At 46.0% G+C, this 13,947-nt stretch overlaps 2 protein-coding genes across 4 annotated transcripts in view; both read right to left on the reverse strand.

The window, feature by feature from the left end:
* Positions 1-103: 103 nt before the first annotated feature.
* Positions 104-5,198, reverse strand: ess2 (ess-2 spliceosome associated protein). 3 transcript variants are annotated; one of them, XM_027028826.3, is made up of 10 exons: positions 4,788-5,198; positions 3,749-3,917; positions 3,353-3,451; positions 3,021-3,190; positions 2,577-2,694; positions 2,007-2,137; positions 1,814-1,916; positions 1,398-1,507; positions 949-1,064; positions 104-594 (listed from the first exon to the last, which is right to left on the reverse strand). In XM_027028826.3, the coding sequence occupies exons 1-10, from the start codon at positions 4,920-4,922 to the stop codon at positions 312-314; spliced, it is 1,434 nt and encodes a 477-aa protein (XP_026884627.2). In that variant the 5' UTR covers positions 4,923-5,198; the 3' UTR covers positions 104-311. The 3 variants fall into 3 exon arrangements, with proteins under 3 accessions (XP_026884627.2, XP_026884629.2, XP_026884630.1); XM_027028828.2 differs by having other exon boundaries at positions 4,818-5,197; XM_027028829.2 differs by lacking the exon at positions 4,788-5,198 and adding an exon at positions 4,671-4,694.
* dusp11 (dual specificity phosphatase 11 (RNA/RNP complex 1-interacting)) overlaps positions 3,795-13,947 on the reverse strand; it is a 15,758-nt gene continuing 5,605 nt past the window's right edge. Inside the window, exons 7-11 of the mRNA XM_027028839.3 lie at positions 7,332-7,378; positions 7,155-7,230; positions 6,892-7,068; positions 6,495-6,791; positions 3,795-3,917 (exon numbers count right to left, since the gene is read on the reverse strand). Coding sequence (XP_026884640.2) covers positions 6,497-6,791; positions 6,892-7,068; positions 7,155-7,230; positions 7,332-7,378 — 595 coding nt within the window. The 3' untranslated portion in view covers positions 3,795-3,917; positions 6,495-6,496. The remainder of the gene's footprint in view (positions 3,918-6,494; positions 6,792-6,891; positions 7,069-7,154; positions 7,231-7,331; positions 7,379-13,947) is intronic.

Genomic DNA, 13,947 nt, shown 5'->3' on the forward strand with positions numbered 1-13,947 from the left:
AGATTTGCCTTTTTCAGTGTTAAATACCTTGTGTACACCCACCCACCCCTTTATGCTCCAAAACAGTCTGATCATTCCATAGGAAAACTGAAGAGTTCTGCCATCAAAACATATGACCATTTTTATAATCTGTACAAAGTATTTTACACTCACAGGCTGCTACACCTATAACTGAGCAAACAGTCATAATAGTCCACAGTCTTCAGATTTAGAGTCACAACTGAACATTTCAAAAGCCCCAAAGAGTTCTCTCAGTTTTGAACACCAAACGAGTGTCTTTACAATGCTGTGCGCCTCTTCACGAGGACGAGTCAGAAAAAGTCAGAGGCCTTCCGTCTCTTGGGCAGCTGTAGGAGGTCGTCTGTGATGGAGGCTGGGTCCTGCGTGCCGGGGGTTCTGTGTTTAGTGGGCGTTGGGGTTCCTGATGGCGTAGCAGCGCCCCCAAGTGGCGTCTTGGAGCCCAGGCTCCTGTGGGAGGGCGAGGGTGTGTAGCTGGCGCGCAGGGCCTTGTCTGTGTATTTACTGGACGATCTGCTGACCAGCCGCTGCAAGGCAGGCGTGAGTGCCGCGGGACTGAGACCTTTCGGAGTCAGACTGTGGGATACATTTACATCATACAATGAATAAATAAAACAGCATGTAAACCCACTAATTAGCAAACTTCACTAATACAGCGCCCAAGAGTCCCAGATGGTGAGTGTCCAATTCTTTTTGTAAGCAAAAAAAGATAATTATTTTTTCTTCTTTTTAAATGAAAGACAAATGGACCAGCTTTCAGCATGTAGAAAAAGGAATCTTAGTGTGTTTGTTTTTAATTGTGATAATTTCTACACAACTATAATTCAACAGCAGAACAACAGATGAGTGTTTGGCCCTGTGCAGTGCAGGACTAGTCATGTGGCTAGTGAACGGTGTTTAGTGAACCCTGCGGTTTACTCTGTGCAATACCTTGCCAGGTTTTCGGTGACTTTGCGTAGAGCTTCCTGCTTCTTGGCCCTGTTTTTGGCTGCAACTTCATTTGCCATTTTTAGGCCCAAGCGTTCTCTCCGTCCCGGCTCAGGAATCTACGGACATGCAGAACTGGCCAGTCTACTACCATCTACTGTCCACTCTGATTATTTACTGTTTCATTAAGTAGTGCTCAGGCAACCTTTGATGGTTTTAATCCCAGGACCATACGGGTACCCCAGAAAAACCTTTACTACAGTGGCATATACAGCAATAATGGCTGATAAAAGTGCAGATTACTTATGTTACCATCCACACAATTCTCTTTTAAACAAGGAAAGCAAAAAAAAAGCATTTTGTTAATCACGGAATAATCCATCATCATAATTGTGTTAATCGGGGAATAATCCATCATAATTGTGTTAACTGGGGTGTGTGATCAGGGGCACCTTAAAGGACGGCCCCATGTTCCTTTCTACGATGGGCGTGTCCGAGCCATCCAGCCGAAAGGGCGTGCTCTCCACCTCCCCCCAGGTCATCAGAGGAGACTCACACACACCTTCACACCAGAGCAACACAACCATCATCAGCCACTGTGCCACAGGTTGGTAATCAAACAACAATGAAATGACATTTTCATGAGGCTTTTCATATGCAGTGGAACTGTGAAGGAAACTTCATCATTAAGTGTTTAAGGCAGCAGGAACCGACCTACACCATCAGTGAGGGGGTGTGTGTGTGTATGAAACATGACAACACAGATACAGTGAAATGTTCAGACCCCCACAACTGAATTATAAATATAGAAGTGTCCTGCAGAGGACGTTATCCCTTTAGTGCGATGAAGACGAGGGCTTCTGCTGACCTGGTGCAGGAGAGGGCGTTCCCTCGAACCCGTAGCCATTGACCTTCGGTGACCCATGGGGCAGTAGCTCTTTACCATCTGGGCCGACCTTCCCTAGTTTAAACTAGAACACAGCACAACAGCAGCCATCAGGTGGGCACAGCGCACAGACTTGTGGGTGATGGGGTAGATTAGGGCAGGGGGCAGAGTCTACCTGTGCATTCAGAGCTGCAGCCTGTTGGATCTGGGACTTGTTGAGCGCTTTGCAGAAGGGGTCCACGTCGAAGCGCGTGTTCCTGTACATCACTTCACGGGGCTTTTTAAAAACTGTCTCGTCTTTCACACCTTTTCACAACAGACACGCGAAACAAATGAACACACAACCTACACTATGGACACAAAGCCTTCCTTTAAAAAAAAAAAGTTGCTTTTTTTAATTTATTGACACAATAGTCTCAGTAACTGATGTTATTGCTAAACACCATTTTAACACAAGTTTAAAAAAAAAATCTCAGAAGAATCTCTTGGACAAAAGAATAGGTGTAAAAATGAATGAAAGTGACGACGCCTAATTTGGGGCAAAAGTTCAAACTACAGAGGTTCTAATTACACAATCTTTCCTGCTTTGGGCTGCTCCCTTACTGGGACTTTAAATCAAATCTGCATGTCTGAACCGACAGCTTTTAAAACTACATTTTTATTAATATATTAAAGTTAGAAGTATAATGTAAATGTGCATGTGCTTGTGTATGTCATCTGACGGAGCTGGATGTGTGGGTCTTGCCTTCAGGGTAGTACATCAGAGAGTTCTTGGCCTTGTACTCCCAGGTCTCCAGACCTGCCTTGGTGCTCTCCAGCGCCTGCGTCTCCGAGGATGGCAGAGCCAGGTTCTCCTCATGCCGCTTCAAACACAGCACACGTCAAACCCCCCCCCCCCCCCATCACACACCAGGTCACACACGTTTCATTAGAACAAACACAGAACCTGCACATGCTACCTATATACGAGCCGACATGTGGAACTCAGAGAGAACTAAATAAGAAAAAAGTCAAAGGTTTGCGAGCTTATGTCATTTCTTTAGATGTTTGGATGGATGTTGTGTTATGTAATCTTGACCTATTGGGCCTTCAGTGATGGTATAAAATGGTGAAACACTGCATGTATGGCACAGCACACACAGCAGAAACAGTGATGAGGTAGAACAGAACCCCTGCTGCACACACAAACCTGTTTGAATTCGGCCTCCGCCTCATACAGCCAGGCGTGCTTCAGCTTGTCTCTCTCCTTGGCCATGTCCATTATCTGCTGGAAGGATGCGTTGTCCTCGCTGGTGGTTTTGGCAAGAAAGCAGTCAAGTGATGGAAACTCTTTCTCTTCCTCTTTTCCATCTTTGCTTCCTGAAATGCCGACACACATCACTGAAGTACAGGAGCAGAACACCTCAGAGTCTGCAAATGATTCTGTGTGGATCACAGCTGGAATATGAACAGCATTTGTGTTAAACAGATCTCAGTGTTCACATCTATGTCACGCGTGTTTTCCAGCTGCTGACAACATACCGCCAGCTCCTTCGTGCCCTGCCGCTCTGGGTTTACCCTGAGACGAGGACGGGGATGCAGAACGACCATCGGGTGTCTCGAACGTGGAAGGAGTCACATCTGGGATAAGGCGCGCGCGCGCGCGCACACACACACACACACACACACACACACACACACACACACACACACACACAGCACTGTAATCCCAGCATGCAAACAATTGTCATTATGTTAGGAGCAGCTGATAAAAATGAACATTTGAAAATAACGGTGTTTAACTGCCTAGTTTACACTTAAATAAATAACATCCGTTTCCCTATTGGATGTCATCTCTGAGTTTCTCCTGTTTAAATCACAAAGCCTGCCCCTCCTGGTAGAAGCAGATGGGTACATTAATGAGGAGGTGTGGCGTACAGGGCACGTAGGTGCGTGGTGTGTATTTCGCCATGGCGGAGCCATATTTGATGGCAATGTCCCGCATCCTCTCCAGGTCCCCGTTCTCCTCAGCCTCCAGGTAGTCCTTCTGCGCCTGCAGCTTGGACACGTCTGGGAAAAAGTCTCTCTGAATAATCTTCTCCAGACTCTGTTAAAAAATTTTTAAAAAGAGCGTCTTTTTTTGTGCTCCTCTCAAATGTAAACACATTTGTTCTGGAGAACACAAGCTATTAAAGCTGAATACACAGCAAGCAGTCAAACAACAGATAACTAATAGAAACTATTCCATTTATATGCCATTTAGGTTCAGAAGCAGTTTTCAATTCAGGCTAAATTCAGAGAGCAAAATTATGGTGGTGATGTGAATTACTGTTTGTTCATAGTTGAGGATTCCTCACGCTGACTGTGTGTGTGTGTGTGTATATATATATATATATATATATATATATATGAATATATATATATATATATATGAGAGAGAGAGAGAGAGAGAGAGAGAGAGAGAGAGAGAGAGAGAGAGAGAGAGATCAGCTGTTCTTAGAATGTAAAGCAGAAACAAGCTGCCACTGTTGGTACAACAACAACGACCAGTCTGACCCGTCCAGCAACTCCTATGGCCCATAATGCTCCAAACTGGTCAGTGACAAAGTACCCTTGTTATGTTAACCCCAAATGGTCAAGTAGATTAGATTTTCACTATTTCATTATATGTTATCGTTATATCACAGTAAATTAACAGCTATTTCCCTGCTGTTGTGATCAAAGTTCAGTACATTTCCTGCAACGGATGTTTGGAATATTGACAGCAACTCCTTGTAACTTATATTTCCGACATATTTCCCGAGTGTGCCTAGCTACAGAGAAACAGTTTATTTCCTAGGGATATATTTGTTCTATTCACCGTCGTCATCAGTCTTGTGGAGTTTTTCTGTTATGACAATCGTCAGTTAGCTTAGCTAAAGCTACCAGCTAACACGGAATATGGCAGGAGCCTACGAGTCTGGACAGACACACGGACCTGAGCTAACACCACCCAACACCACTTCACCTCGATATATTCGTCCTCGTCGAGGACCTTCTGCTTCGCTATGGCGACTGTTGCCCCGCTGGGCTCAGACGCCAGAGACACGGCGCTCGTGCCACCGTCCTGCATGTTCAAACGTCCGAGCGCGTGATGTCACTCACACACCACCAGGGTTCTGAAGCGCGTTAGCTACTGCGAGCTAACCTAGCGATTACGATAGCTGCTCTTTACCGAGGCACTCCTACTCGACATAAATTAGACCAGTCTTTAAATCCACATGACTGCTTGCCAGGCTGCACTCTTCCTGACTTCTCAGTTTAAGGTACACGACCACACTAACCACCGTTAGACGCCAACAAACAACACACGAACCCTCCTCTAACGCGCAGCAAGGCGTGACTGCTTCCGGGGCGAGATACTCCACATAATGTCTTTCCGGTCTCGTAGCAATACTGCCACCTACAGTCGGACACGTCAAACTGTGGACTGCAGCGTACACAACTGCCTACCTGATTAAAACGTTAAAAACAAATTTTCGCAAAACGAAATTGTTTTGTAGCTTTACGTGTAAGATAACCTGGGGATGCAAGAGGCATTAGGAGAAATATGTTCCACAGGATCTTACTGTGAAAATATCAGGGACAAACTATCGACTAATGTTAACCTTCTCTGGCCTGTGGGTGAGTTAGTGTAGCATTCTGAATATTAGTATTTTCCTGATGGTAGGGTGAATGTTGAATGAGGATTAAAGAAGTTACAAGAGTGTGACTGGTGCTCTTTGGGAATTTACATACATTAAAAAAAAAACGTATTTACCCCCCCCCCCCCCCCCCAAAAAAACCCCAAACAAACCAAAAAACAAACTGAATTTGACTGTAAATTGTAAGGCAGCCTAGAACACCTAATAGGATACACCTAATAGAATGGTGGCAAACACTGTAGTACATGAGACTCATGGACAGAGCACCTTTTATTTCCATTTTGTATCATAAAAACACTGGGGGGAGGGGGTTCTCCATACAGAGTAACCCACACTATATCTCAGTGGTGGAAAAGAGGACAATTTCCTCCAAGTCAAGGACTTTTACAGTGACAGCAAGATAAAAACAGTTACTGTAACTCACCATATGGAAATTAATCAAACAAAATATTTATCTGTAGAAAAAGCAACTATCAACAATACGAGTAACGTTATCAGAGCTGGATATAAATCCTTCTGAAGTCCAAGAGTACCATTCTCTCTAATGCTCCCACAATCCACCAGGCCTAAGTTGCAGCTCAGCCCTCTGAAAGTTACACCGTTTTCTCGTGCGTGCTGTGAAAGCCCCGCCCAACCTCACACACACACAGAGGACGATGAATCCCAGCATGTATATAATCCAACAAGAGTAACCGAATCTGTCCAGATGGCAACAGCATATGGTTTTATGACTGCATAGTCAGTATGGTATTCAGTCTCTATAGTGCTCCACCATTCCTCTTACTGTTTTAATATGAACTCTAGATGTAGTTATGAAAATTATTAATAAAATGCTCTTAATCTCAATTAAAACATCTGTTAGACAGACTGTTTATGTTCCATCAGTGTCCTGAGCCTGTATATGTAATGTGGAGCCTTCCTTTGGTAGTAGAACGCAGTGTAAAGAACTTCATGCTGACCAGAGCATGGCATTGCTAAAATGGACACTGCACTGTGTATACCATCAGGTCTTCTTCTTCAGTGTTTTCCCACGCCTGTGCCGGGGCTTCGTACGATGTTCCCTGCTCTCCACCTGGTCCATCAGGGAAAACGACGAAGGTCCTCCCCACGGCTCCCCAATGGTGTAGCGTGGCATTAGGGTGGGGTAGGGTGAGGGTGCAGGTGCAGGGTATTGGTTGCCTCTCGTGCCCTGCAGGGCCTGTCCGCGGGGCCACAGACCCTGCGAAGGTGGGAAGCAAGGGGGCGTGGCCAGGAGGCCAAACCTCATCTGGTGGTTCACACCCCTCTGATGATACGATCTGAGGATCACACAGGCACAGCGGACAGGTTAACGTCTCGGAAGACATTCAACTCCACTAACTCCACGCTGCGAATTAACAGCCATGGAGGAAAACATACACAAAATGATCCTGGTAGTGCAGGTGTTCTGGACGTGGTCCTCTGGTGAAAGGAAAGTGGGGCTGTGGGCCTGGCCGTGGGTGTGGTCTCCTCGCTGAGGAGGAAGGTGGGTTGGGTTTCCAGTGTTTGGCCCCACCCTGTACGGGCTCCTGGTCAGGTACCTCCATGCCCACATTGCTACAGCAGAGAAGATGAAAGCACTTACACATAAAGCACCAGACAGCCACCACACAGTAACAGGTGAGGAGGGAGTGACAACACACCTGCGCTTGGGCCCAGACCGCAGATCATCCAGGTAGTTCTGTCTCTCGATGGCATGCCCTCGGCAGTCGTTAAACACTACAGCACAGTCGGAAAAGCACAAAGAAACCAAACAACTTTACTACGTGCCGAGTGACCAGATAGAGACCAACACATGATCAGAGTTCTAATGTACTTACAGTCAATGGCCCGATGAGGCTCAACACCGTCAACATCAATGAGGTATCTGAGATCAGAACACATGAGATGGAAAACCACAGCCCAACACACACACACACACACACACACACACACACACACACACACACCCCAGCACAAAACACACACACACACACACACACACACACACACACACACACACACACACTCCAGCACAAAACACACACACACACACACACACACACACACACTCCAGCACAAAACACACACACACACACACACACACACACACTCCAGCACAAAACACACACACACACACACACACACACACTCCAGCACAAAACACACACACACACACACACACACACACACTCCAGCACAAAACACACACACACACACACACACACACACACTCCAGCACAAAACACACACACACACACACACACACACACTCCAGCACAAAACACACACACACACACACACTCCAGCACAAAACACACACACACACACTCCAGCACAAAACACACACACACACACTCCAGCACAAAACACACACACACACACTCCAGCACAAAACACACACACACACACACACACACACACTCCAGCACAAAACACACACACACACACTCCAGCACAAAACACACACACACACACACACACACACACACACACACTCCAGCACAAAACACACACACACACACTCCAGCACAACACACACACACACACACTCCAGCACAACACACACACACACACACACACACACTCCAGCACAAAACACACACACACACTCCAGCACAAAACACACACACACAATCCAGCACAAAAAACACACACACTCCAGCACAAAACACACACACACACACACACTCCAGCACAAAACACACACACACACACACACTCCAGCACAAAACACACACACTCCAGCACAAAACACACACACACACACACACTCCAGCACAAAACACACACACACACACACACACTCCAGCACAAAACACACACACACACACACACACACTCCAGCACAAAACACACACACACACACACCAGCACAAAACACACACACACACACACCAGCACAAAACACACACACACACACTCCAGCACAAAACACACACACACACACACACTCCAGCACAAAACACACACACACACACACACACACACACACACTCCAGCACAAAACAAACACACACACACACACACTCCAGCACAAAACACACACACACACACACACACTCCAGCACAAAACAAACAAACACACACACACACTCCAGCACAAAACAAACACACACACACACTCCAGCACAAAACAAACACACACACACACTCCAGCACAAAACACACACACACTCCAGCACAAAACACACACACACACACACACTCCAGCACAAAACAAACACACACACACACACACTCCAGCACAAAACAAACAAACACACACACACACTCCAGCACAAAACAAACACACACACACACTCCAGCACAAAACAAACACACACACACACTCCAGCACAAAACACACACACACTCCAGCACAAAACACACACACACTCCAGCACAAAACACACACACACACACACACTCCAGCACAAAACACACACACACACACACACTCCAGCACAAAACACACACACACACACACACACTCCAGCACAAAACACACACACACACACACACTCCAGCACAAAACACACACACACACACACACTCCAGCACAAAACACACACACACACACACACTCCAGCACAAAACACACACACACACACACACACTCCAGCACAAAACACACACACACACTCCAGCACAAAACACACACACACACTCCAGCACAAAACACACACACACACACACACTCCAGCACAAAACACACACACACACACACACTCCAGCACAAAACACACACACACACACACACTCCAGCACAAAACACACACACACACACACACACACTCCAGCACAAAACACACACACACACACACACACACTCCAGCACAAAACACACACACACACACACACACACTCCAGCACAAAACACACACACACACACACACACACTCCAGCACAAAACACACACACACACACACACACTCCAGCACAAAACACACACACACACACACACACTCCAGCACAAAACACACACACACACACTCCAGCACAAAACACACACACACACACTCCAGCACAAAACACAAACACACACACACACTCCAGCACAAAACACACACACACACACACACTCCAGCACAAAACACAAACACACACACACTCCAGCACAAAACAAACACACACACACACACTCCAGCACAAAACAAACACACACACACACTCCAGCACAAAACAAACACACACTCCAGCACAAAACACACACACACACACACACACTCCAGCACAAAACACACACACACACTCCAGCACAAAACACACACACACACACACACTCCAGCACAAAACACACACACACACACACTCCAGCACAAAACAAACACACACACACACTCCAGCACAAAACAAACACACACACACACTCCAGCACAAAACAAACACACACACACACTCCAGCACAAAACAAACACACACACACACTCCAGCACAAAACAAACACACACACACACTCCAGCACAAAACACACACACACACTCCAGCACAAAACAAACACACACACACACACACACACACACTCCAGCACAAAACAAACACACACACACACTCCAGCACAAAACAAACACACACACACTCCAGCACAAAACACACACACACACACTCCAGCACAAAACACACACACACACTCCAGCACAAAACAAACACACACACTCCAGCACAAAACAAACACACACACACACTCCAGCACAAAACAAACACACACTCCAGCACAAAACACACACACACACACACACACACTCCAGCACAAAACAAACACACACTCCAGCACAAAACACACACACACACACACACACTCCAGCACAAAACAAACACACACACTCCAGCACAAAACAAACACACACACACACTCCAGCACAAAACACACACACACACACACACTCCAGCACAAAACAAACACACACACACACTCCAGCACAAAACAAACACACACACACACTCCAGCACAAAACAAACACACACACACACTCCAGCACAAAACAAACACACACACACACTCCAGCACAAAACAAACACACACACACACTCCAGCACAAAACAAACACACACACACACTCCAGCACAAAACAAACACACACACACACTCCAGCACAAAACAAACACACACACACACTCCAGCACAAAACAAACACACACACACACTCCAGCACAAAACAAACACACACACACACACTCCAGCACAAAACAAACACACACACACACACTCCAGCACAAAACAAACACACACACACACACTCCAGCACAAAACAAACACACACACACACACTCCAGCACAAAACAAACACACACACACACTCCAGCACAAAACAAACACACACACACACTCCAGCACAAAACAAACACACACACACACTCCAGCACAAAACAAACACACACACACACTCCAGCACAAAACAAACACACACACACACTCCAGCACAAAACAAACACACACACACACTCCAGCACAAAACAAACACACACACACACTCCAGCACAAAACAAACACACACACACACTCCAGCACAAAACAAACACACACACACACTCCAGCACAAAACAAACACACACACACACACTCCAGCACAAAACAAACACACACACACACTCCAGCACAAAACAAACACACACACACACTCCAGCACAAAACAAACACACACACACACTCCAGCACAAAACAAACACACACACACACTCCAGCACAAAACAAACACACACACACACTCCAGCACAAAACAAACACACACACACACTCCAGCACAAAACAAACACACACACACACTCCAGCACAAAACAAACACACACACACACTCCAGCACAAAACAAACACACACACACACTCCAGCACAAAACAAACACACACACACACTCCAGCACAAAACAAACACACACACACACTCCAGCACAAAACAAACACACACACACACTCCAGCACAAAACAAACACACACACACACTCCAGCACAAAACAAACACACACACACACTCCAGCACAAAACAAACACACACACACACTCCAGCACAAAACAAACACACACACACACTCCAGCACAAAACAAACACACACACACACTCCAGCACAAAACAAACACACACACACACTCCAGCACAAAACAAACACACACACACACTCCAGCACAAAACAAACACACACACACACTCCAGCACAAAACAAACACACACACACACTCCAGCACAAAACAAACACACACACACACTCCAGCACAAAACAAACACACACACACACTCCAGCACAAAACAAACACACACACACACTCCAGCACAAAACAAACACACACACACACACACTCCAGCACAAAACAAACACACACACACACACACTCCAGCACAAAACAAACACACACACACACACACTCCAGCACAAAACAAACACACACACACACACACTCCAGCACAAAACAAACACACACACACACACACTCCAGCACAAAACAAACACACACACACACACACTCCAGCACAAAACAAACACACACACACACACACTCCAGCACAAAACAAACACACACACACACACACTCCAGCACAAAACAAACACACACACACACACACTCCAGCACAAAACAAACACACACACACACACACTCCAGCACAAAACAAACACACACACACACACACTCCAGCACAAAACAAACACACACACACACACACTCCAGCACAAAACAAACACACACACACACACACTCCAGCACAAAACAAACACACACACACACACACTCCAGCACAAAACAAACACACACACACACTCCAGCACAAAACAAACACACACACACACTCCAGCACAAAACAAACACACACACACACTCCAGCACAAAACAAACACACACACACACACTCCAGCACAAAACAAACACACACACACACTCCAGCACAAAACAAACACACACACACACTCCAGCACAAAACAAACACACACACACACTCCAGCACAAAACAAACACACACACACACTCCAGCACAAAACAAACACACACACACACTCCAGCACAAAACAAACACACACACACACTCCAGCACAAAACAAACACACACACACACTCCAGCACAAAACAAACACACACACACACTCCAGCACAAAACAAACACACACACACACTCCAGCACAAAACAAACACACACACACACACACTCCAGCACAAAACAAACACACACACACACACACTCCAGCACAAAACAAACACACACACACACACACTCCAGCACAAAACAAACACACACACACACACTCCAGCACAAAACAAACACACACACACACACTCCAGCACAAAACAAACACACACACACACACACTCCAGCACAAAACAAACACACACACACACACACTCCAGCACAAAACAAACACACACACACACACACTCCAGCACAAAACAAACACACACACACACACACTCCAGCACAAAACAAACACACACACACACACACTCCAGCACAAAACAAACACACACACACACACACTCCAGCACAAAACAAACACACACACACACACACTCCAGCACAAAACAAACACACACACACACACACTCCAGCACAAAACAAACACACACACACACACACTCCAGCACAAAACAAACACACACACACACACACTCCAGCACAAAACAAACACACACACACACACACTCCAGCACAAAACAAACACACACACACACACACTCCAGCACAAAACAAACACACACACACACACACTCCAGCACAAAACAAACACACACACACACACACTCCAGCACAAAACAAACACACACACACACACACTCCAGCACAAAACAAACACACACACACACACTCCAGCACAAAACAAACACACACACACACACACTCCAGCACAAAACAAACACACACACACACACACTCCAGCACAAAACAAACACACACACACACACACTCCAGCACAAAACAAACACACACACACACACACTCCAGCACAAAACAAACACACACACACACACACTCCAGCACAAAACAAACACACACACACACACACTCCAGCACAAAACAAACACACACACACACACACTCCAGCACAAAACAAACACACACACACACACACTCCAGCACAAAACAAACACACACACACACACACTCCAGCACAAAACAAACACACACACACACACACTCCAGCACAAAACAAACACACACACACACACACTCCAGCACAAAACAAACACACACACACACACACTCCAGCACAAAACAAACACACACACACACACACTCCAGCACAAAACAAACACACACACACACACACTCCAGCACAAAACAAACACACACACACACACACTCCAGCACAAAACAAACACACACACACACTCCAGCACAAAACAAACACACACACACACTCCAGCACAAAACAAACACACACACACACTCCAGCACAAAACAAACACACACACACACTCCAGCACAAAACAAACACACACACACTCCAGCACAAAACAAACACACACACACACTCCAGCACAAAACAAACACACAC

This window comes from Electrophorus electricus, chromosome 19, assembly GCF_041902795.1.
Source record: "Electrophorus electricus isolate QZ-2024a chromosome 19, ASM4190279v1, whole genome shotgun sequence".
NCBI lineage: Eukaryota > Metazoa > Chordata > Actinopteri > Gymnotiformes > Gymnotidae > Electrophorus > Electrophorus electricus.